This window comes from Astyanax mexicanus, chromosome 11 (assembly GCF_023375975.1).
Source record: "Astyanax mexicanus isolate ESR-SI-001 chromosome 11, AstMex3_surface, whole genome shotgun sequence".
Classification (NCBI taxonomy): Eukaryota; Metazoa; Chordata; class Actinopteri; order Characiformes; family Acestrorhamphidae; genus Astyanax; species Astyanax mexicanus.
In genome coordinates, this window is record NC_064418.1 from 17,558,561 (window position 1) to 17,581,757 (window position 23,197).

A 23,197-nucleotide genomic window follows, 5' to 3' on the forward strand; every position below is an offset into this window, starting at 1 on the left:
AGTTATAATGATCTCCAACGGAGCAGAGAGCACATTAACAAATTGATTTCTCAAATCAGATCTTTTGAGATGGCTGTTATTAGCATGTAATTAGATCCTGAGATCACAAGCGGATCTGGTTGAGGTCGGTGTCAGTAACTAACCTTTGACGTAATTCAACTCTGATTCGCTGCTGATTCGCCTTTAATGCTTTGTTTCAGTTCGAAGCAACAATTTGCACTCAGTTGTGCACTGACTACACACTGATAGTAGTGTAAGGGGGTGGGGGTTTGACTTCTTGTGAGATATAGTAATAATGTTACGTAAACTTATTCCTGCATTTATTCCTGAAATGAGTTAAAAGATCAACTCCCTATCTAGTGTTACTGTAACTCTACTGTTAGAGTCTGTTAAATTGTCATACATTTACTGCACTCTTACTAAACAGGAAGTTTCAAAAGTGTAGATGCCAAAAGTATATATTTACAAGTTTAATGTGTGAAAAGTTATCCTGCACCACTTCTGTGCACATGATCATTTCAAGTGTAGTTTACTCAAGTGTATTTTGTTACAGAAGTCTTTCATACTAAATTACATGACTAAAATTACACAAGTGAAATCATTAGGATATTATGAAATAAGTAAAGTTCATTAATGGTATTTAAGAAAGTACTGATGTCATATCTTAATTTAGCTACTAATGATTTTTCTCACAGTTGCGGTGTGATAGGTTTGTTGAGGTTCTGGAGAAGTACAGCAAGCAGGTGGAGGAGTTTGCAACTTTCGGGGAAGTCTCTGAGCTCAGCAAGTATCTGAAAAAAGCTCAGGCACTCAACTCCAAACTAGAGGATGCAATGGAGAAGGTGAGTCAGTAGAAACTGAAACCATTGATTTTTGCAGTGTTTAATTCCACTATAACATTCTCCAAGACCATTGGTGCTTTGATAGCTGCCACTATGATTGGGAGATCGCTGGTTCTTTGCTGTTGTGTAGTTGTGTAGCTTGCAATTGGCCTTTCTCTCTGGGTGGGTAGATGCCACTCTTTCCCCTCATGACATCTAGGGTGATGTTGCCCAGAACTAGGCGTCTGTGAGCTGATGAATCAATCAGAATCGAGTCGCTGCACTTTCCTCCGAGCTCGCTGTGATGCTACTCGGCAATACTGCATCGACAATTGGCATAAAGTAAGGCACCTTGTAACAAAATTAGGATGATGGCAGATTGGCTTGAGGAAATCAAGTAATATGTAATATATATATATATATATATATATATTTTTTTTTTGTGTGAAAAATTTCATGCCGTTTTACCAAGTTTTACATTTTTTAGTTTTTCATTTCTGCCTTTTGCAAACTTTTTGTAATAAATGAGATTTTTGTAACAAGATGCAAAACAAATATAATAATAATAAAAAACAAACCCTAGAAAACTGGAAAATAGATAAATACCTATCATAGATAAAAAAAATAACTATAATGAGGATTTATACCCAATTTTCTATTTTTCGTATTTAGCCTAGGTTAGAAATTGAAATGATAAATGTTACACTGACATTTAAAATACCTCTCCCTTGTTCTCCCTGTTCTCATCTCTTCAGATCGATGGTTTTAATTCAGAAGAGGAAGCGTACGGATGGCCCATCTCCCAGTACCCGCAGCGCAAGAAGGTCCAGGAGCAGCTTCTGCCATATCTGAACCTTTACCAGACAGCGTCTGACTTCCAGGCCCAGCACCAGCAGTGGCTCAACGGGCCTCTGACCTCAGTCAGCCCAGACAAGGTGGAGAGCGACATCGGCAACTTCTGGCGCACTCTGTACAAACTGGAGAAGAGCTTCCAGGAGTCGCCCTGTGCCCTCGGCATCACCACCCACATAAAGGCTGAGGTGGAGGCTTTCAAAAAGCACATCCCCCTAGTGCAGGTGCTGCATCTTAAAACTACATGTATCGCCTTCCTCTGATAAATATTCATTCATTTTGTATAATGGGTCCCTTTACTCTTCCTTGGCAGTCTGCCAGTCTCTATAGATATTCAATACTTGGGGAATCTATTCAAGGGAAAACAAACAAAGAAACAACCAACAGTGATTATGTGTGGAATGATGAGGGTGAATAATTAGAGACCTTCCTACAATATATATTTTTTCTGTAGTATTCATAAGAAATTCAGAATTATAACTCAAAATCTAATTACAATATTATACTCCCTTTTTAACTGAGGATTTAACTTCTGTGCTGAAGCAGTCAGTGGTTTTAGCACATGTTACTGTAGTCAAAATTTATAAATCATTTTCAGTAATGTTGATTAAACCACTAGTAACACTAAAATGATTATTTACAGGTACTGCAGTTTCACACACACACAACACAAAACAGCTTATTAGTACAATAAATAACTAGTAACATAAGTTTTAATGATACATGCATAGTACTTAACTTACATAGCAGTAATTAGCATGTATTTTAAATGATTATTATAATGATTTATACATAATAATTAGTGATTAACTTTTAATGACACACACTAGTAACTTCGCAATTTTAACGAGGCACTTATAAAAAATACCTAGTAACCTACTATTTAACTTAACAACACAGACAAATCCTTTCACATAGTAATAAAATAATACCTTACAATTAATTTTTAATTAGGCATACATAGTAATTTACTAGTAAGTTAACTATTAACATTTAATGAGGCACACATATTGATTTAATACTCAGAGAAACTTGCATATGAAATAACTAGCACACATTTTAAGAGATAATGAAAGAAAAGGAATTATCACTTTTTTGTTTTTACTACAAATTCAATTTCCACTGTAAAGCTTTACTTACTAAATGGCAATAAACAAAATGATCGCCCCCTGCAGGTGCTGTGTAATCCGGGCCTGCGGGACCGCCACTGGGAGGCCATGTCAGAGGTAGTGGGCTCTCCTCTCAAACCCTCTGAGGAGGAAGCCTGTGTGTCTCACTTCCTACCCCTGCATCTAGAGGAGCACTTGCCCAGCTTTGAGAACATCAGTGAGTCGGCCAGTAAGGAGTTCTCCCTGGAGAAGGCCATGGAGCGTATGGCGGGAGAATGGGCCGAGATGGAGTTCTCTCTCCTGCCCTACAGAGAGACTGGCACCTCCATCCTGCAATCTGTGGAAGATGTCCAAATGCTGCTGGATGACCACATAGTGAAGACTCAAACAATGCGAGGTTCACCGTTTATCAAGCCCTTCGAGTCAGAGATCCGGTAAGACTGATGTGTTCTTTAGGTTCATACACAAGCACAACGTCTTACACATTTTAAACCAAAAGAGTTGGATCATGTCTTTCAAAATTTGTGTGTGACTCAGGGACTGGGAGGGTAAACTGCTCTTGCTACAAGATATTCTGGATGAATGGCTGAAGGTGCAGTCTACCTGGCTCTACCTGGAGCCAATCTTCAGCTCTCCAGACATCATGGCTCAGATGCCTGAGGAGGGGCGCCACTTCACCAATGTGGATAAAATCTGGAGGGACACCATGAAGCAAGTCAGCCTGGTGAGCCAGAGTTTACTCTAAAGAGTTTTTTTCTTCTGAAAGTAAAATGATGATGTTTCTTACATTTTATACTGTTCATTAAGTTCAGATAGACTTGCTTTCACACTGCAGTTTAGTGACTGAGCTCACTAAAGAACTTTACTATGTCATGAGTAAAAAGGGCGGAGTCTCCCTATACTTCACACTTTTTTTTTAATATTGTCGGTTTGGTTGTCTTGAGTTGCCTTTCTTGGTGTAGTGCAGAATTCAGCCTCACTAGCAGAAGTCTACTTCTCGTTGAGTGCAGGCACATTACAAATCAAAATGAGCATGACAGATTCCCGTTGGATTCCTTTATTTCTGTTTATAAATAAGGGTAACCTGTTTTGGTCGGAGCAAATTATGGTCCTTTTAGTCTGGACTGTGGTTCAGGGCCAATATCACCTGGAAGCCCCATATTATTATGACATGTGTACCCATAATGAGTGTTTGTATACTGTATGCCTCAACTAATAGATGCATTATTTGCAATATATGAAAAGCATGTGATTTTATTGTAGATATGTTTTTCCTTTACCGTGGGACTGTGTTTGGGCAGAGGGCTCATTTTAACAATTTCCAACGATTCTTTTGTACAATTATCATTGAAAAGACCAATACTTCAAAAAATATGTACTAAATCACTGTCTGGGTAGAAGTATAGCAGCAATTGAGCACTTTATGACAACAAAGCCTGCATTTGGGCTGTAGACCATACCATGTGTGACCATGTGTGGAGCTATGAGCTTTAATCAGTCTTACTTTACTGCCTCAGACACACACACACACACACACAGACACACACCACTGTTCATCTCAAGACTCTTTAGGGTGTGATTGCTATCCTCTGCTGCTATGAAATGAGACACATCGATAGCCTATCTGTTGTCATTCTCCCAAAAAACGAGACAGAAAAAAGCCACAGGCAGCGGCATCAAATAGAAATTATAGATTTTGTCTGGGGGACTCAACCCCGGCGCTTCACAGAGAAAATGAGATCACCGCAGAGGAAAGAAAGGGGGTTGTCGACAAATGTGTGAGTGTGTGTTTGAGTGGACGTTCGATTCTTTAAAATATCACCTGATTTCATTGTGCTTAAGCTTTCAGACCAGCATTTTCTGCAGGTTTTTCTCCTAACAAGTTCCTTCCTTTCTTCAACAAACTGATAACAAATAAGCACGCCAAGACAGAAATGTGTAATGAAACAGACGACTCTGGAGACAGGTTTGGATACATCTGCTAAAGAACAATGCCAACAGTTTGATTTGACTGCAAATGAGCTGCAAGCTGGAATGGAAAAGCTGGAGTGAATCAAACCAGTAAATTCTAACACTGACATCACAGCAACATCACCACATGGTGTCTCTCTTCCTCCACTGCTCATCCTCAGCCTCAGCGTCTCAGCTGTGCCCTGCCTTTTGACGAGTAAAGAGATAAAAAAGCCTGCCGAATGAATTCAAAAACACAAGTCTTTTAATTAAGCCTTGCACCTCTCCTCTATCCCCTCCTTTCCTGGACCGAAAGCAGTGGATCGCTCTTTTATAGGTGTCAAAAATGAAAAACGCTGCAGCTTCAGCAACAGCCTGACGGCTGTACCTGTCTCAGCTTCAAAGACTAGCTGGTTAAACAAGAAAGAGTACAATAAGGGTGGATGTGTGTGTGGGGGTGGAGGGGTTCGGGGGCGGAGGGGTGGAGAAGAGAAGAAGGCACCACTCAGGATGCTTGTGATCATAGCAGGAATGCGAGAGATGGGTCTTCTGCAGAGGTTTGTGAACATTTACAACAAGAAAAGTTGACTTTTCACAGTTTCCCCTCAGCGGTAGTTGATGTGGCTTGGGCGGTGGTGGTGTCAGAAGTTTTTGTTAGTTTTACCGCTAGAGATACAAGGATAATGTACAGGGACATGCCACATGTTATAGGACAGAAACTATGATTGTGTCCTATGACTTTTGTCATGTCCTATAAAAGCTTTAAAACTCTAAACTGACCCTGTGAGATGTGTGTGTGGAGTCTCACACAGTGAATGTAGACAGTTCTAGCCAGATGCCTCCAGTAATGAGCATGCTGTAGGTAAGAATAATAGTCTTCTATGGTGTATTCCAGGTACACATGTGATACTGTGGATTGAGGAATGTTAAATACCTGCACAATTTCAGTATTAGAACGTCTCACATTGCCTTTTCATGAGCATTATACAAGATAAGACCTCATTACTTTACTTCATTACAGGTGCGGGTGCTCCCAAGCCATCCCTGAAGAAACAATTTGAAAAATGAAATAAGCCCACTCTTTATAATAAAAAACATAATGAGTAGGGGTGTGACGAGACACTAATATCGACGAGACACGATACTGGGTTCTCGATAACGAGACGAGACGAGATTTAAAAATAAAATTTTAAAGAAAACGTCAAAAATGAAAAAATGGCTTGAAAACTAGAGTTTTATTTGACAAAATCATATAACACAAACTTAACAGACTGGTTCCTCTTACACTGGTTTTGCGGAGCGCGGTGGGCTAGTAATGTCAGAATGTATCTCCTCCGCCCCCTGTGCGTAGTTGTGCCCCTGATGTGTTGCCAGATCCCGCTTAAAAAGTCTACACTAAACTTTTTTCTTTCCCGCGAGACAGATTAAAGCTTGACGAGAAATATCGTTCCACGAGATCTCGTCACACCCCTAATAATGAGTAATATAGAAAAAAATATTAGTTATTAATATTATTAATACAGCAGGTCATGTCTGACTGATGTACAAAGCATCAAAACATAATTTTCATGACAGGTATATTTCTAACCAAATTATTATTTTTTTTCATCAAGATTTGCCTTTGATTTGTAATTTGTTAATATTTAAAACAATCTGCACATTAATTTTGGCATAACATCCAGCCGAAACCTACCTGCTCAAGCGTTCTTGGTCTGCTTTCATTTTAAAGCATTCTGGTGATGTGGGCAATATGACGATATTTTATCATATCGTGATAAATTTTCTTATCATATCAACAAAATGCTTTTTTTAAAAGCCTAAAGAACACTGACCCAACTGTAGATTTCATTACATGATTGGATGATGTGCATTAATAAAAAGTGCATTAATAAAATCTGTACTATATGTAAATGTAGTATTTGAATAGCAGTTTTAAGAATCTGCCACTGCTGATTCATTTTGACTGTGAGTCAAAACATTATTATAAATATTATGCATCTTGAAAATCTCTTTAAATATCATGATACAATAATTTTCTCACATTGCACAGCTCTATTTATCTGTCCATTTTATATTCTGTGTCATTTACAAGATTACAGGATTACAGAGGTGGGACAATTAAGTGTTTGAAATCTTGCCCAAGGACTCTTATTGGTTTCGCTCTGCATTTGTCAACCAGGTTGGGAATAAAACCTCAGTTTTTTATACAATGTTGTAGCTCACCAAAAGGTTGTGGTGTTATCTATTGCAGCACTTTTTTTTAGCTATTTATGTATTGCTAGCTTCAGTTTTATGTGACATTTGCTTTAGTTCTGCTAAGCCAATCAAATTGCAAGATTAGGACTAGCAGTGTGGTATAATGAAGCTTAACCTGTAAGAAGCATGACTTTCAGCTAGAAAAAACTCAGGCTGCCAATATTTATTATCATTTGCTAGCAACACTTCTACAAAATAGAAAAAGCCAACTGTGGAAGCTGTTTAACTACCTTTATTACTTTTTTGGGGGGTAAACTTCTCCTTCAAACTAGTTTAAAGCTATTTCGGATGTCATTACTCTCCTCATTATGAGTGTATAATTACAATAGCCTTTGATACCGCAGACTAAAGAAATGTCAGTGGCGTACCAATGAGCACACGCCCCGGCTTTGTCTGTCCACGGTGAATCATGGCTGATAATTTGATTTCTTCATTTAACGTGAGAGGGGCATTAATCTCTTTACGTCGTAGGCAGCTGCTCGCTCCGATCCGCCGCATCGTCCTGCGACTCCGGGTAATAAAAACGGCCCGTCTAATCTCACCGCTCCACGCTCTCTTCCATTAGAGCCACCCAATGGCTTCTTTTCACGCTTTATAAAAGGTGATTTGGAGGAGGCTTTGGCGAACGCCGCTGTCATCACCGCCCCTTCATTACCCACGCCAAGAATCCTCCTTTCAGATTCCGTGTTTTTTATATTGTTGTTGATTTTTTTCTTTTTTTTATATCCTGTGCCATGTGTTCCAAAAGCGATCTTCGACTCTTTAGCTCCAGTCACCGTGGGTAATAGAAAATCAATAGTAATCAGAAATGGAGGGAAGGAGGGGGCGTAGTGATTATATTCGAGACTTTGGTGAAAAGCATGTGCGTGGAGGAAAGACAGGAAAGGAAGGAGCATTTCTAATCGTTTCCTCTGTCTCAGATGATGGGCAGACCTTTGACTCAACCCTTTGGAGGGAGGTTGAAAGGCAGCAGATTGAATTAGTTAGTGGTTTCGAGCGAGGCACCTTCACAACACAACCTCTCTTCTTCTGTTTTTTGGGACTTAAAAGCAGCGGATTTGACACAACTGTGTTTTTGAAATGAAAGCTCCCATCTGTGTCGATCCTCCACAGGCTCTTTTTTCATCTTTCGGTAATTTGTCTGAACTGCTGGGGCTCGAGAGTTGAAAGAGCTACAGTAGAAACATAGAGGCTTTCCTGAGCGTCGGGCTTGTGTCTTGTTTTGAACGTGATTTCTACTCCCCCAGCAGTAACTGAACTTTATATCTTTATTTCACATTAACAGAGGTTTTAGATAAAAAAAAAGCAGCACAAGATATATGTACAGGTATATTTAGACTGTCTAAACTCTATTAATTTTCTTTGCAGAGGTAGAATAATGTATTGAGATTACAGGACATGAAATACACAAGCAATAAAAATAGCACATAAGAAATCTCAGCGTAAATATTCAATTTATATATAACCTCTTTTGCCTATTTATCAAATATAAAAGAGTTCAGAATTGGCATTTAATGAAAATGTGGCTGAGCTAGAGTTGAGAATCTTGGGTTACCCTCACTCTGAGGGAACTTAACTTAATAGATTTTACAATGTTTTTCTGAATGTATTATATGTTTTACCTGTCAAATGTTGATGGATTTACTGACCTAATGTTGATGTTTCTTGTTTGTCTTTATTTAGGCCTCTAGAGAGGTAGAGTAGAGGAGTTGATGATTGCATCTTATCCAAAAAGTTTGGTTAAGGGTAATTTTTTCTTGCTTTTTTTTCATTATTTTACTAACTGCAATATTTTATCACAACAGTGTGGACATCTTAAGCTTCACCTCAGTGCACATCAGTAATAAGACAATATCTAGAATATTAATATTGATTGCTGAACATTTAGCTGCAAGTGTCTTCAGTCTTTTGACAATAAATCAGTGTGAAGGTTGTGATGTCACTGATGTCAAAGGTTACTTTCTTAAAGGGGCGGGGTTCTCCCAAGATGACCGGGTGGACAGGGAATTCTTGGACTTGTGTTAATAGCTTGATATTTTATTTTAAAAATATCTATTGTAAAAAAACTTTAAGAAAACGTCTATAACGCCATAACTCGCCCTACTTTTCAGTTTTTTTATTTCTAAAAAAATATTTTAAAATATCCAGTAAATTCCGTTCCACTTCATGATTGTGTCCCACTTGTTGTTGATTCTTTACAAAAAATTACAATTTCATATCTTTATGTTTGAAGCCTGAAATGTGGCACAAGGTTGAAAAGTTCAAGGGGGCCGGATACTTTTGCAAGGCACTGTATTATGCCAATGTAATATTGGAATTCTTGCTTAAGTGCTCGTATTGGTATATTGCAATATTTTTGACCAGATTGGGAATCAAACCCTAATCAATCAGTCTCTGCATTACAGAAGGTAAAAGGCAATGGAACCTTACAATGGAAGCTGGAAAAGTAAAACATAACTAAAAAAAATAATTATTTGCACAGAAAATTAAAATAATACTTTACCCCACAACCCCACGTTAAGACTGTTTCACTATATTCTTGAAGTAATGCCAAATAACAAACTACTCCTGGCCCAGTTCTGGCCCACACTCGTACTTTTGTCTGGCCCACATACTGCAGTGGAATGAGGGTGATAACTTCATCCCAACCTGTGAGCCAGAACACAGCCACAGCTGGCTGCTGTTGGACTAGTTTTGCTTTAGAGAAGAAAAGCTGCTTAATCATTTCACACAGCAGATTGCATGTGGGCCACATGTGGGCCTCAACTCAAGTTTCTAGACAAACTATAAGACCTTGTGGTTTCATCTGGACCTCAGTACATATCCTATTGCCATGACTGACCAGCAAGCATTTTACTGGACTATATATTAATCTAAATTAAAGTTAAAATTAAAATACAGTTCAAATGTATTTTAGCAGAGGAGCAAGTGAATCAATTACAGCAGTAGCTTTAGGCCAAACTACTTCTCACACACTGTACAGCTCTGGAAAAAAGTTGTTTTATTCTATAAACTACGGACAACATCTCTCCCAAATTCCAAGTACAAATATTGCCATTTAGAGCTTTTATTTGCAGTAAATGAGAAATGGCTGAAATAAGAGTTCAGAATTCAATATTTGCTGCAGTAACCCTGGTTTTTAATCTTAGCATGTTTTTTGCTCCACCAGTCTTACACACTGCTTTTGGATAACTTTATTCCAATCCTGGTGTTTTTTTTATTTTTACCAGAGTTGTATGTGCCAAAACAAAATCCGTCAACATACTGTATGTACTGTAGTACTGTAATAAGCAACATTTTAACTCTGTTGACCTCAGACCACTGAACAATTATCAAAAAATCATGTGAAGTCAGCAACAGTTTCTCAATTTTTCTTTTTTTTTCTTTTGCACAAGTGAACCCATTTACCTCACTGCTTATGCCTCCCTTTACTGGTTACCTTAGTAACAAACATATATATACATACATATAAACATATATATAACACACATATAGTCTTAACAAACAGGCCTGCCTACATTCCCAATGCTTACTTATACTACTGCACTGAGTAAATGCAAAGTCTATGGTGTAGCCTGCACATTCTTATTTCTGTGCCACTCTAAGAAGGAAAGTGCGTCGGCGGAAACACAAGGCTTGGTGGACCAATCACAGCTGCTTTTTTTGTGGTTTATTTATTTTAATGAACACGTCATTTTACAGCATAATCTTTATTTGAACATTAATACAATAATCTGACATAACATTAAAACTACTGCAAATGTGAATTAGAATTTTCCACCTCTTTCCTCAGGCCCTGTGAGGTTGGGCTCAGTAACATGTTCTGTGATGTGGAGCTACATTTTGAATGGAATTTTGTTATTTTATATAAAGCTATGGTGTGATAGTCACAATATAATAAAGTAATAAGTCACTCTGTGATCAGAAAGAAGGTAACGTCACTGTTTGAATTTGAGAATGAAAAAAATATATACATAAATATTAAGCACATCATTGTTTTCTGATAAAATTCACCACCAGATTAACATATCACACACCTGCCTTTCAATTTGAAAATCTGATGTTGAATCTATGATGGCTGTATTCCAGATACTGATATGGTGACATGGCCTGACAGGTTTCTCACTTCTCCCACAGCTTTTATGGCCATTTTTTATGTTGTTGCCAGCAATTATTGACATTTTTTTAAGTCATAACTTATCAGTTATGTTGTGTTTTTTGTCCTAGGATAAGCACGTCCTGGCAGTGGTGGCAATTGATAAGATGCTGGACAAGCTGAAGAAGAGCAATAATCTACTGGAGCTCATTCTGAAGGGTCTGAATGAATATCTGGAAAAGAAGAGACTCTTCTTCCCTCGTTTCTTCTTTCTGTCTAATGAAGAACTGCTGGAGATACTTTCAGAGACTAAAGATCCAACCAGGTATGGCAGTGGAGCCTTGAAGCATACACCAATTAGACTTTTCAAAGATATGACCAAGGTTTTAGTTTAAAAATGTTTATAATATGACAAATAGAGGGTGCTTTTCATGGTTGGGGTGCTGATTTTGCCACAACTGTTGTGCTGAATTCAGCACCCCAACCATGAAAAGCACCCTCGCTTAGATTATTGATTAGTGAAAATAAGACATATTCAAATTTATGTTGGTCAAAATAAACAAATTTATGTCGGTGGATTATCTTAGATTTTGATTCAAGTGATATAGCGAACTCCCGGTAAGGGGTGCTTTTTCTGAATTCAGCACAACCCTGGCATGCTGTGGGTGCAGTTGTGATGTTAGAGACTGGTAGCGATGCTGATGCCACAATGGCAGATAAATAGAGATAGATGAGGTCAATAGTGATGTTGTCACACAGCTCAAACACGCATTAAATCAACATTAGCTAAATTACTGATAATGTTACCTCTCCTCACTGTAACAGTGAAAAAGCCACTATTTTTACACAAGTTAGAATAGGTCTATGGTCTGTACAAAACATGTTCATTAAGTTGTTTGCACATAATCAATCTCACATAAAGAGATCTCACCAGCTCTGTTCTTGCTACTTTCAGAGTGTGCTGTTTAAGGGCTCTGACACTTTTATGCAAGTAAGCTGTTGTTGGCTACGCCATGTCACTGTCTGAGATCCTTAACGGAAATTTTTTCAACTGACCTAGTGGGTGGGGCTCTGGTGAGGGTTGACGGGTGAGGGGTGGTGCCAGTTTAATTCTAATTGTGCAGGTTTCCTAATTGTGACATGACAATAATGGAGCCATCCAAATGGCTCATAGAAACATATGATTCCTGACACCGAAGTCAAGAAAATGGAAACATTAAAGGACTTATTTAAAAGAACATATTAAATCAACTAAAGACAAGGCATTATCTAAATTAAGGTAAATTGGTTCTACAGTAATTATACTGACAACAATCGTTGCAATTTGTATTTTGGTGCTAATATGGCTTGCAAAATGGAATGAAGATAAAAGTTAAAGATTATTTTTAACATTTTTATCAGAATTAGTGTATTTTGATGAATGTTAAGTTAGGTTCAGTCTGCTATGTTTGGATTGGCTGATTTTCAACCCATATATGCACTTAGCTGATTTTATTTTGCTGATCTGGTCAGATCATATGATCTGTATTTTGTAAATTGTTGCACTGTTGGGTAAGGTAACAGACCTTGCAGTTCCTGGTTCCGCACTCAGATATAGCAAAGCGGTGGTGATGATTCTTTGGCAGTTTTTTAATTATTGGAACACAAAATTAGTTTGGCAAGCTCATTGACCCTTGACCTACAAACACAGGTGAATCCAATTATAAGAAAGGGTTAAGGAGCCAATTGCTCTTTGCATCTTCTTTGAAGAGTGGCAACAAGGGAGCCTCAAAACACAACTCTCAAATGACCTTGAGACAAAGATTGTTCAACATCATGGTTTAGAGAAAGGAAACAAAAGCTATCTCAAAGATTCCAGCTGTCAGTTTCCACTGTGAGGAACATAGTGAGGAAATGGAAAACCACAGACACAGTTCTAGTTAAGACCCGAAGTGGCAGAACAAGAAACCAGCTCTAAAGACCTACATCATAGTCTTGCTGCAGATGGTGTCACTGTGCATTGTTCAACAGTTCAGCTCACTTTACACAAGGAGAGGCTGTATGGGAGATAAATGCAGAAGAAGCCTTTTCTGAGCAGCAAACGCCACAAACAGAGTCGCTTGAGGTATGCTAAAGCTAAAGCACATTTGAACAAGCCAGCTTCATTTGAGAAAGAGGTGCTGTGCACTGATTAGATTTAAATTTTGTTATTTGGAGGACAGTATGCATGGTGGAATAAGAACACAGCATTCCAAGACAAACACTTCACTGCTCCCCACAGTAAAATTTGGTGGTGGTTCATCATGCTGTGGGTCTGTGTGATCAGTGCAGGGAATCTAGTTAAAGTTAGTAAAAGGGTCTTATGGATTCCAGTTAGTATCAGCAGATTTTTGAGAACAATGTTTAAGAATCAGTGAGAAAGCTGAAGTAGAGCCAGGGCTGGATACTTCAACAAGACAACGACCCTACTCAACAACACTAAACACTGCTCAAAATCTACTAAATCATTCATGCAGAGGAACAAGTACAACATTCTGGAATGATCATCTCAGTCCCCAGATCTGAATATTACTGAAAATATGTGGTGTGATTTAAAGTGGTCAGAAACCATTAAACCTGACTGAACTGGAGATGTTTTGTAAAGAAGAATAGTCCAAAATACCTTCAACCATATGCCAGACTCTCATTGGAAGCTAAAGGAAGAGTTTAGATGCTGTTATTTCTGCAAAAGAAGAATCTACTAAATATTATAAAATTACTGTTTTCGTCTGCTGTATGATATATTCAACTGAAATTGCTCATCTGAGCGATCAATAATTTATAAAGAAAAATCTTTTATGACGGTTATCAGGTTATCAGGGGTTCCCAAACTTTTTCATATTACTGTATATAATAATATTATTGTAAAACTGTATGTAGTGTAAGTAAATATCTACCACAGTTCTTAAGTGCAGAGTTTATAGAGCATGCATATTAAATACTGCTATTTTCACTTTATGGATTATTATCACTTTATATAATATTATTCTATACAATTTATTGTGGCACAGCCATAATTTGCACTATGCAAATGATCTTCACTTGTAAATTATTGTTACTTCATTACAGCTATTTCCAAATCAGAAAATGAAGTCCTGGACTTACGGTAATACAGTAGAACTGGTTCCATCTGGTTTCCTGTTTCCACAAAAGCATTCAACATTGATTTTCATTGCAGTGATATCTGTCCAAACCCATGTACCATTTCTTGCAGGTTATTTACAGAATTATAAAAGGTGATGCAAGGCTGGGAAATTTGGCTCACACCACTGCAAACTTAACTTCATAAATGGTGTAACTGGCTGGGTGAAGCTCGGCGTGGCCAAGTTGCCTGGAGTGTTGGACAGGTGGGCGACTAGTCTGGGGACTGTTTGCTTTTCATCATCTCCTGCGAGACCTGGTCATTAAAGGGAGCATATATCCAGCATCACACAGAGTGTCTGCTTATTTACAGAGCAGCAGACGTGAATGTGGCTCTGTGAGAGAGATACTAATAGGTGAGACGTGACTTTACCAGCAGAACCATGTGAACTGCGCTGCTGTTGCCAGTGTTTGTGTTTTTCCTTCAGTCAAGCTAAGGTGGAAGAGCATTATATAACAAGCCTGCATGCTTATGAAAGCTGCAGATTCGTGTTTTCCCTGAAGTCTGGTTTTTGTGGTGTTTGCTGGTATGTTTCCCTACAAAAGCTTTTTCAGGTTTTCAAAGGCTTTTGGTTGCAGAGGGACTGGTTCTTGGAAGACTTTCAGCTTTCAGTCTAGTTTTTTGTGTGTAGAGATCATATAACTCGTATATGTATAGATTGTGATTTTGCTGTTAACTTGCTGGTGGTTATGATTGTTAAACCTTTCCCAGTAGATTTGGAGCTTTGTCTGAATATCACTCAACTTTGCCCTCAGCTAAGCATTAAATATGCTGAAACATTGATCCACATCTTTATAACCCCTGACTTTGTTTGTCTGCAGAAACTTTGCTAAGTGTTCGGTGTGTCTAAAACACTACAGATTTCATCCATACCAAAATACACTGTGAATTACTGTCAGTAGCAATTAAAGAAGAAACATTCATTTTAGCATCGTAAGCAAGATGTGTCTATTATACAGTGGGGAAAAAAAGTATTTAGTCAGTCACCAATTGTGCAAGTTCTCCCATTTAAAAGGATGAGAGAGGCCTGTAATTGACATTAGGGGTGGGCGATATGGCCCTAAAATAATATCACAATATTTCATGGTATTTTCGCGAAAACGATACTTTTGGCGATATGACAAAAATAAATAAATAAAAATGTATATTTTAAGAACACACCCCTAACTGAGATATAAAAAAAAATACTAGAATTTTATCAGATTTGTAACAGAAGTCAATGATCCAGAATGTCACAATACTAATAATGCACTCTATATATCTCCATATATCTAGGAATAAAGTAAAATAAATGATACTGGACAAATACAGTCTGTCTCTAGTAGATATCTAATGGGAAATGAGAACAGTGTGAATTTTTCTTTTGCTAAAAACAGCAAAAAAGTAGTACCCTGATAATTAGGGGTGGGAGATCTGGCACGATATTTCAGGGTATAATATCGCTCACGAAATTTATAAATGTTGGAGGTATTATTGCGTACGATACGACACACCCCTAATTGACATTCTAGGTAGACCTTATAGACTTATCACTTCTTCTTTAATAGGCTTCTCTGTCCTCCATTTATTACCTGTATTAATGTCATCTGTTTGACCCCGTTATCTGTGTAAACGACACCTGCCCACAACCTCAAACACTCACACTCCAAACTCCACTATGGTGAAGAACAAAAAGCTGTTGAAGGACACCAGAAACAAAATTGTAGACCTGCGCCAGGCTGGGAAGACTGAATCTGCAATAGGCAAGCAGCTTGATGTGAGGAAATTTACTGTGGGAGCAATAATCAGAAAATGGAAGACCTACAAGACCACTGCTAATCTCCCTCGATCAGGGGCTTCAACACGAGTTGTGTCGTTGTGTTGTTTTTTTAGGGGTTAACTTTATCTAACACTCAGTGCTATATTTTTTACAACTAAAGCTTTATCTCTGAAAACATTTTGTCCTTTGAGTTTTAGAGCTGTAAAATTGACTGTGGGGGGAGGCAGCAGGTAGACATTCTCTGTTGCAGTGTTGTTAGCCAATCAGAGGCGATATGTTTGCATGTATGAATATTCATGAGCAAGAGCCAAAACCTGTCTTTCTTCTGAGACCACTAATTTAGAGAAATAAAGCAGGCTTATACAGAAACACCGCATCACATGGAATGAGACCTTTGTGCAACAGATGCACAAGCGTAAAAAAGGACTATAGGGTGTATGATAGCAATGAGCATTGCATAGTGCCTTGCGTAGAGTATTAGATAGAACCCTATATGATGCAAACTGTATAAATACTCTGAACACCTTAATTCCTTTTGCACCAATTACCTGCCATATGTCCCAAACTCTGCTCATTTTATAACTCTGCTCAGTCTATATGTTTTCACTGCAGCTCTGTATCCAGATCAATGTAGCAATGTATCACTATTTAAAGCAGCAAACTGTTATGTTAATGTTATTAGTTATCCATTAGTCTGGATTTTATGTGCATCCCAAACTGTGTTGGTCAATTTGAAAAAATATGGGCTCCTCTAAGCAGTTGCAATCAATATAAATGGTAAATAACTGATGCCCACAAAGAAAGAGAAGACTATTGTATGAGACATTTGCAGAGTGTTTTCAGGTAGCCATTTCCTCTGTTCAAGGAATTGCAGTAAACTGGAATGGTGAGGGTCAAGCTGAAATCTGAAAGACCAAGACAACTTCTTAAGAGTACTACTAGTAGGACTTCTTGAAAGACTGTCAAAACCCCTATTTGACTTCAGTGCACTTTTGTTTTGTTGCAGATTCAGAGCCGTGATCCATTTGACTGTCTATTCTACCGTCTTTAATAAAAGCACCAGGGTCTCTTGAGTGATGTGACCCTCTTTTCCTCATCCAAAGAAGGTAGCACCACTTAGGTCTTAGCCTTGCCATTGGGCCGCCAATTGTCATCCTCAGCAATGCCTCAGCTGTTCTTAGACCCTGGCCATGTAAGAATGATCTTGCTCTCTCTCCTGGGTAAAATGACCCTGGCTCTCACCCCTGTCACTCTGCATGATGCTGGCTGTTGTAGTAGGTAGTGTGCATATTGAGCTGTCCAGTGGCATTGTGTTTGCAGCAGTTAGTAAAGATGCAGGTGGTGCTGGCTTTACATGTCCTCACTTGCTGGAAACACATTCTCTCCTTCAGCCTCCCAGCCTGACAGCATAGTGTGTGACCAGTGTTGGGAGTAACAGCGTTAAAACTAACTTTACTAACGCCGTTAATTTTTTTCAGTAACGAGTAATCTAACTAATTACTATGACTGTAACTATAACGCCGTTACCATTTCCGACACCCCGTTACTGCACGTTACTTTAGCAGCTCTATTAACTTTTTTTTTTTACTTCGCTTTGCCCTGGTTAACCCCTCCTCTGTCCGGTGAACTTGAGCTTCTGGCCGCTGTGCCTGTGGTTTGGCGTGGTGAAGTGAGGCACAATTGTGACGATTTGCGTGCTCTAATCAATTCAGTGATTGCCGTGGACAGCCCAAGTTCCGAATTAAGGACGTTAAACTCTTTTTAGCTGCTCCGGTTTTTGTGGTGCTGCTGCTTTCTATTTTAGAGCTTAGATTCTCTGCCCGAATCCCACCTGACCTGAGGACCGACCCGAAATCAGGCTCCTATTTTTATTTTATATAAAGCTCTGGTGTGATAATCACAATGTTGCTAAGTAACCAATTATTATTGTTCACTAAAGCGAACGAAATAGCGAAAATTGAAAGTGAAAAACATTTGTGTTAACTGAATCTAATAAAAACGGTAATTAAAAGGAAAAACATAACTATCTCGAACTGTATTTTGTGTTTATAAAACTAACTAAACGAACTGAAATTACTGATAGAATACCCTCATTTTTGTGTTTAATTTATTTATAAGCGCTGTTGTACAGCGGAGTTGTACAGCGGGAGTTGTTGTGCCGAGCGCGCGGCACTCGTGGTCCGTTAGTTCTTGTGTAAAGCGCTCGCGCTAGCAAGCCCACCCTAAAATGAACAGAAAAAATAAAAACAAAATAAAATTAAACTGTAATAAAAATGAAAAATGTAATCACGTAGCTCTGGGCGCACGTGAACGCCTCCGCGTTTGACTTGCAGCATTGTGTGTAGCTGTTCTTAAAAATCATTTAAATTAAATAATAGTTCTATGCTTCTATGTTACAGTGTTAATTAACATAATTCTGATTATATTTCGCTCATTCAATCAGCCCGAAAACAGACAGTTTATGGGGCGGATCGGGTCAGGCTCATAATGACAGTTTATGGTTCGGGCTTGGGCAGAATGTGCACGGGCTCCGGCTGGGTCGGATTTTTTGGGCACGATCTAAGCTCTATTCTCTTTTGGTGAAGCTGTTATATTAATACCATTTTAACGGGCATTAAATTGTTGTTTTTGTCCATTATTTTGTTTTATATATACATATTTCTTTTGAGTGTGGCTTGGTTTGTTAAATTTCATCCCCAGATGCGTTTTTCCACTTTTTTCAGTATTACAAGTTTTAGTAATTTTCTTTGGTTGTGTGGAGAATTTCGTTTTATTTTTTTGAAATTCGTTAGATTATATTTTTGTCAACATTTTGGGTTTATTTTCGTTTGTTATTTTTAGTTATTTTTCTAATAATAATAGTAAATGCATAATTGATTTCCTTTTTTTGACGGGCGAATAATAAAAAGTAACGCCATAGTTACTTTTACTGGTAACTAATTACTTTTATAGTGGAGTAACTCCGTTAGTAACTCAGTTACTTTTTTGGAGAAGTAACGAGTAACTATAACTAATTACTTTTTCAAAGTAACGTGCCCAACACTGTGTGTGACAGAGTGAGACCTGGCTAGAGGAAGTTCTAGACCATTCCACCTCAGTCTCTCTGAGATTGGATTTCCTTCACATGTCAGCATCAGTCTGACATTTCCTAACAGTGCTAATACTGTGCTCTTCTACCTCTTCTACTCTTTAAAGGGTTCGTAATGTTGGAAAGGTTTCTTCTTTCTTAATACAGAGCACGTTTTCTTGGAGGAACACACTCACAAGAACACAGTAATGCATGACACCTATTGAGATGCTGTGTACTTGCTATTTTATTCAACAAAATGGACTGTAAACGTTAGTTATTGTTATCCACAGTTTAACTGCATATAATTCAGCCATTGTTAAGAAAGACTATCTACAAGCACAACTCAAGTTCAAATCAGACAATCTACACAAGGTGCTGCACAAGTCTAACCCATAGACACTTAACAACAAATGATGAAATACCATCTTGTTAACCGTGCAACATCCCGCCTGCATGCCTATAACCATACAAGACAATCTTACAACCAAGAAAAGAACATAAAAGACCTTTTGGGAAAAAAAAAACACCAGGGGAAATCTTAAAATACTGGTCGCATCTTAACCTCAAACTCTTAATTTATTATACATATGTAGCGAAATATATTTCACTTTTTAATGCTAAAGCCTTTGAACAACGTTGCTCTTTCTGGACATATAAAACCAAGTGTATGCCACAAATAGCCAAATATGTGCTGAAGTGGCAATAAAACCCCAACAACCAACGTTATCCACAGCAGTTTAGCTTAGGCTACCTCAAAATGCTATATATATAAGCCTCACAGCATAACAGAATAAACTATTGTTCAATCATTGTATGTATCACATGACCTAATATTTGATAACTTTACTCTCTATTTCTTGCTTCATCTTTAAAAACAAACAAACCAGGGAACCATTTGTTTACAATATCAGAATTTAAAAACATAATTTTTGGTCTGATTAACATCTTTTGTTATTGTGTTAGCAGTGGAAGCAGTGGGAATGAATGTATTTTTGGTATTTTGCTGGGTTCTCTTTTGGCAAGTCACCAAATTATGTACCCACAGTTTTTGGGGCTGAACCTGAACACATCTGGGAAATTTAACCTTTCAACACAAAAACACAGATGTACACATTTTCAGAAATTACCCTTGTCATGCCTTATGTTTTTTTTCTTTGTCTTTATTAAATCCAATTCCCATAATCCTTCACGACATTATATGATTGAAAATAGTCACTAACTTTTTTTTTTTATTTTTTTATATAGATTCATCTCACCTGTTTATCTTTTAGCTTTGTTGTATTTAAAAATGTATCTTCTAATTTGTTATTGCAAAGTATTGCCAACATATCTGTGGCATACCAAGCATTATTCTGTTTGCTTACTTTTTTTCTTTTCAACCATATTCACCATACATGTTCTAGATGTGCAAATGGAATGTAGTCATTGAGACACACTTGCACACTAGTGATACTGTGAGGACACCTGCCCAGAGTGATGGGCATCCATTACTTCAGCACCCGGAGGCAGATTGTTATGCTAGCTGTCCTACGTTAGCTAGTGATCTGTACCAGCTGGTCACTTGACATTGTCACCTACTAGTATAAATTTAGGGTCAGTGGATTAGTACATGTGGCCTTAATCATTGATATTACTAACCCAAATCTCTTACCACGGAGCCACCAATTTGGTTTGGTTGGCAGGTTGTGTGCTTTCTTTCTGGATTTGATCCTAGCTAGTGCTTTGGTTTTGGACTTGTCCAGTTTGGCTATGTTATTGTTAGCTTTTGTACATTGTGCGTACTGTTAAAAGGGGAGGAACCCCTCTGGGTGCATTGAGGAACCTTCAAGAAAACGTTTTTAGAAGAAACATATTAAATATAATTCGCCATTTTATATTCACAAACATCTGGTTTATTGCTTAGATGTTACAGTTCCTGTCTCCAAGACCAGGCTAAAAACACTGTGGAGGAGTCTGTGCTTGACCTGGAAAGAAGCTGTTGAGTCCCACTGGAATATGACTGGAGCGTGATAGCTGGCCTTTTGTAGACTACTTGCCTCAGAGGAATAGACCATTTCTATTTTAAAAACAGCAAATATTCCCCTGTTTACATTGCAAGAGCACTGTCCTTCCCTGAAAAATGGCTAGAAATCTGCAGGCATATTTGTTGGGCATAAGTAGCAGTAGCAGTTTAAATGAACTTTGCAATTTCTGCCAGTAGATATTTTTTGCTGAATTTATCCTGTAATCTTTGGGTGAGAGAACTCTGCCTTCTCTATGTGACTGGTGCTTTGCGGCTAACAAGCTCCATCCCAACTGAGTCCTGCTGTTAACATTGTGCGTAACATGATCGAGCAGCTGTGTCTGTTACAATTGATATTTCAACCCTGCCAAACCCAGCTGCTGTGTCTGGTAACATCTCAGGTCCAACCGTGCCGAGCCCGGCTCTTAGCATTGTGGCTAACCTGCTCTAAAGATTTGTTTTGATTAGATTAAACAGGTGGAATCAGGTTTCACTGCTGGTTGTTTGAAATTAAAACCTGCAGCCCTACTCTATATGCTGTTAATTATGGTACTGAACTTGAGCAGAAGCACAGGAAGTTCCCAGACCAGTAACCAGTGTTTAAATAGCTCGATATGTAAGTCTGAGAGCTAAAGTAGCATCCTGTATTAGTGCCTGTGCCTGTATAAGACCAAACAATCGGTGCAGAAGGCGACACTGGTCTGGCCGCACAGAAAGTGGGGTTTATTTTCCAGCAGCCCAGTTTCTAAAGGCGTATCTTGAGGCGCAGCCAAGAAGATATTAAAAGTTACCCGGGCCGTTCTGCTCACGCTGACGGCGAGTTAAGGAAAAAACGATTTCTCCGCTGCCCATGCCGCAAGTCCTCAGCAGGACCAGAGGAGCAAGGACATGTAAAAAGCAATTTAGCGCTGCCCGGCCTTGGAAAACTCATTTTGAGCCTCTGAAAATCCTGTACTTACTGTGGGAATTTAATTATAGAATCTCTTCTTCTCCTCATGACATTCTGGCCTACTTCCTCCGCCGCGGCTCCCCTGAGCACGGCCTCGGCTGATAAGCAAGCCTTGTCTTATTTCACCCGAGATATTTGTTTAATAATGAATGCGTGTGCAGACAAAGGGACTTTTTGCCTCCACAAATCTTGTATTCGCATGGCTAAGCCCGTCTCTCTCCCTCTCTCTTTCTTTTTGTCCCTCCTTTCTTTTCTTTCTAGGGCTCTCTCTCTTCATTGTGCTCTCCTTCTCCCTCGTTCATATCTACACACACACACACACACACATATACACACACACACACACACACACACACACTCACGTTATCCCTTTGTCCTCCGCACTGTCATTGCATCTGAGAATTCTGGCGGATCTGCGCATCCATTCCTGAGCTTTTCGGTGAGCCGAATTTTGAAAAGTACCTCACAGCGCAGCTCATTATGCAGACGCGTGGGTTAGAATCCATCAGACTAAAGGAGGCGAGCCAGGTTAAATGAGGGAAGAATTTGATGAGGACACTGAAACTACACTTCTCTGAAGAAGGAAAGCTCAAAAAATGCTCACTGTTCCTTAGAGAGAAGGGAGAGTTTCACCAAGTTGCGTTAGTTTACCGGTGGGTTTACTGAAGAGTGTTCGCAAGACTGTTATAAATACATTTTCTTTCTTCTAATTCGAACTTTTTCTTCCATTTACTGCAGATGTTGGATGTCAGATCTGGGAGTGATGTTCTACCTGAGTTAACACTTGAGTTCCAGTTAAGGATTCAGATATCAGATATTATACCAGTTAATAACATTGCATTATATGGTATTTTCTGCATCCAAACAGCACGAAAACGTGTCCACAGGTAGAAGTTGAACAGTGCTGTATGTAGGACTGTTTTAATGAGACATTCATAAATAGAAATTATAATAATAAACTGAATAATGCTACTGCTTTTACTACCTTTAATGTGCAGTGCAGCCATATTGGATTCTGATCTCCAGCATTCCAGGGCTGTGACCGAAATGGCTTTCTATTTACTATTTAGGACACTATAGAGTATGTCGACCATTTTTCTCTAAATGTCCGAATCATAAAGTGGAATTGGAACATGATTTTGAGGGCACTACAACCTCCCGTAATGCATCATG

At 38.5% G+C, this 23,197-nt stretch overlaps 1 protein-coding gene across 2 annotated transcripts in view; it reads left to right on the forward strand.

The window, feature by feature from the left end:
• Positions 1 to 23,197, forward strand: part of dnah7 (dynein, axonemal, heavy chain 7) — a 234,257-nt gene that overhangs the window by 28,317 nt on the left and 182,743 nt on the right. For both annotated transcript variants that reach the window (XM_022680457.2, XM_049485303.1), the window contains exons 16-20: positions 696 to 842; positions 1,577 to 1,897; positions 2,849 to 3,216; positions 3,320 to 3,506; positions 11,216 to 11,409. In XM_022680457.2, coding sequence (XP_022536178.2) covers positions 696 to 842; positions 1,577 to 1,897; positions 2,849 to 3,216; positions 3,320 to 3,506; positions 11,216 to 11,409 — 1,217 coding nt within the window. The remainder of the gene's footprint in view (positions 1 to 695; positions 843 to 1,576; positions 1,898 to 2,848; positions 3,217 to 3,319; positions 3,507 to 11,215; positions 11,410 to 23,197) is intronic.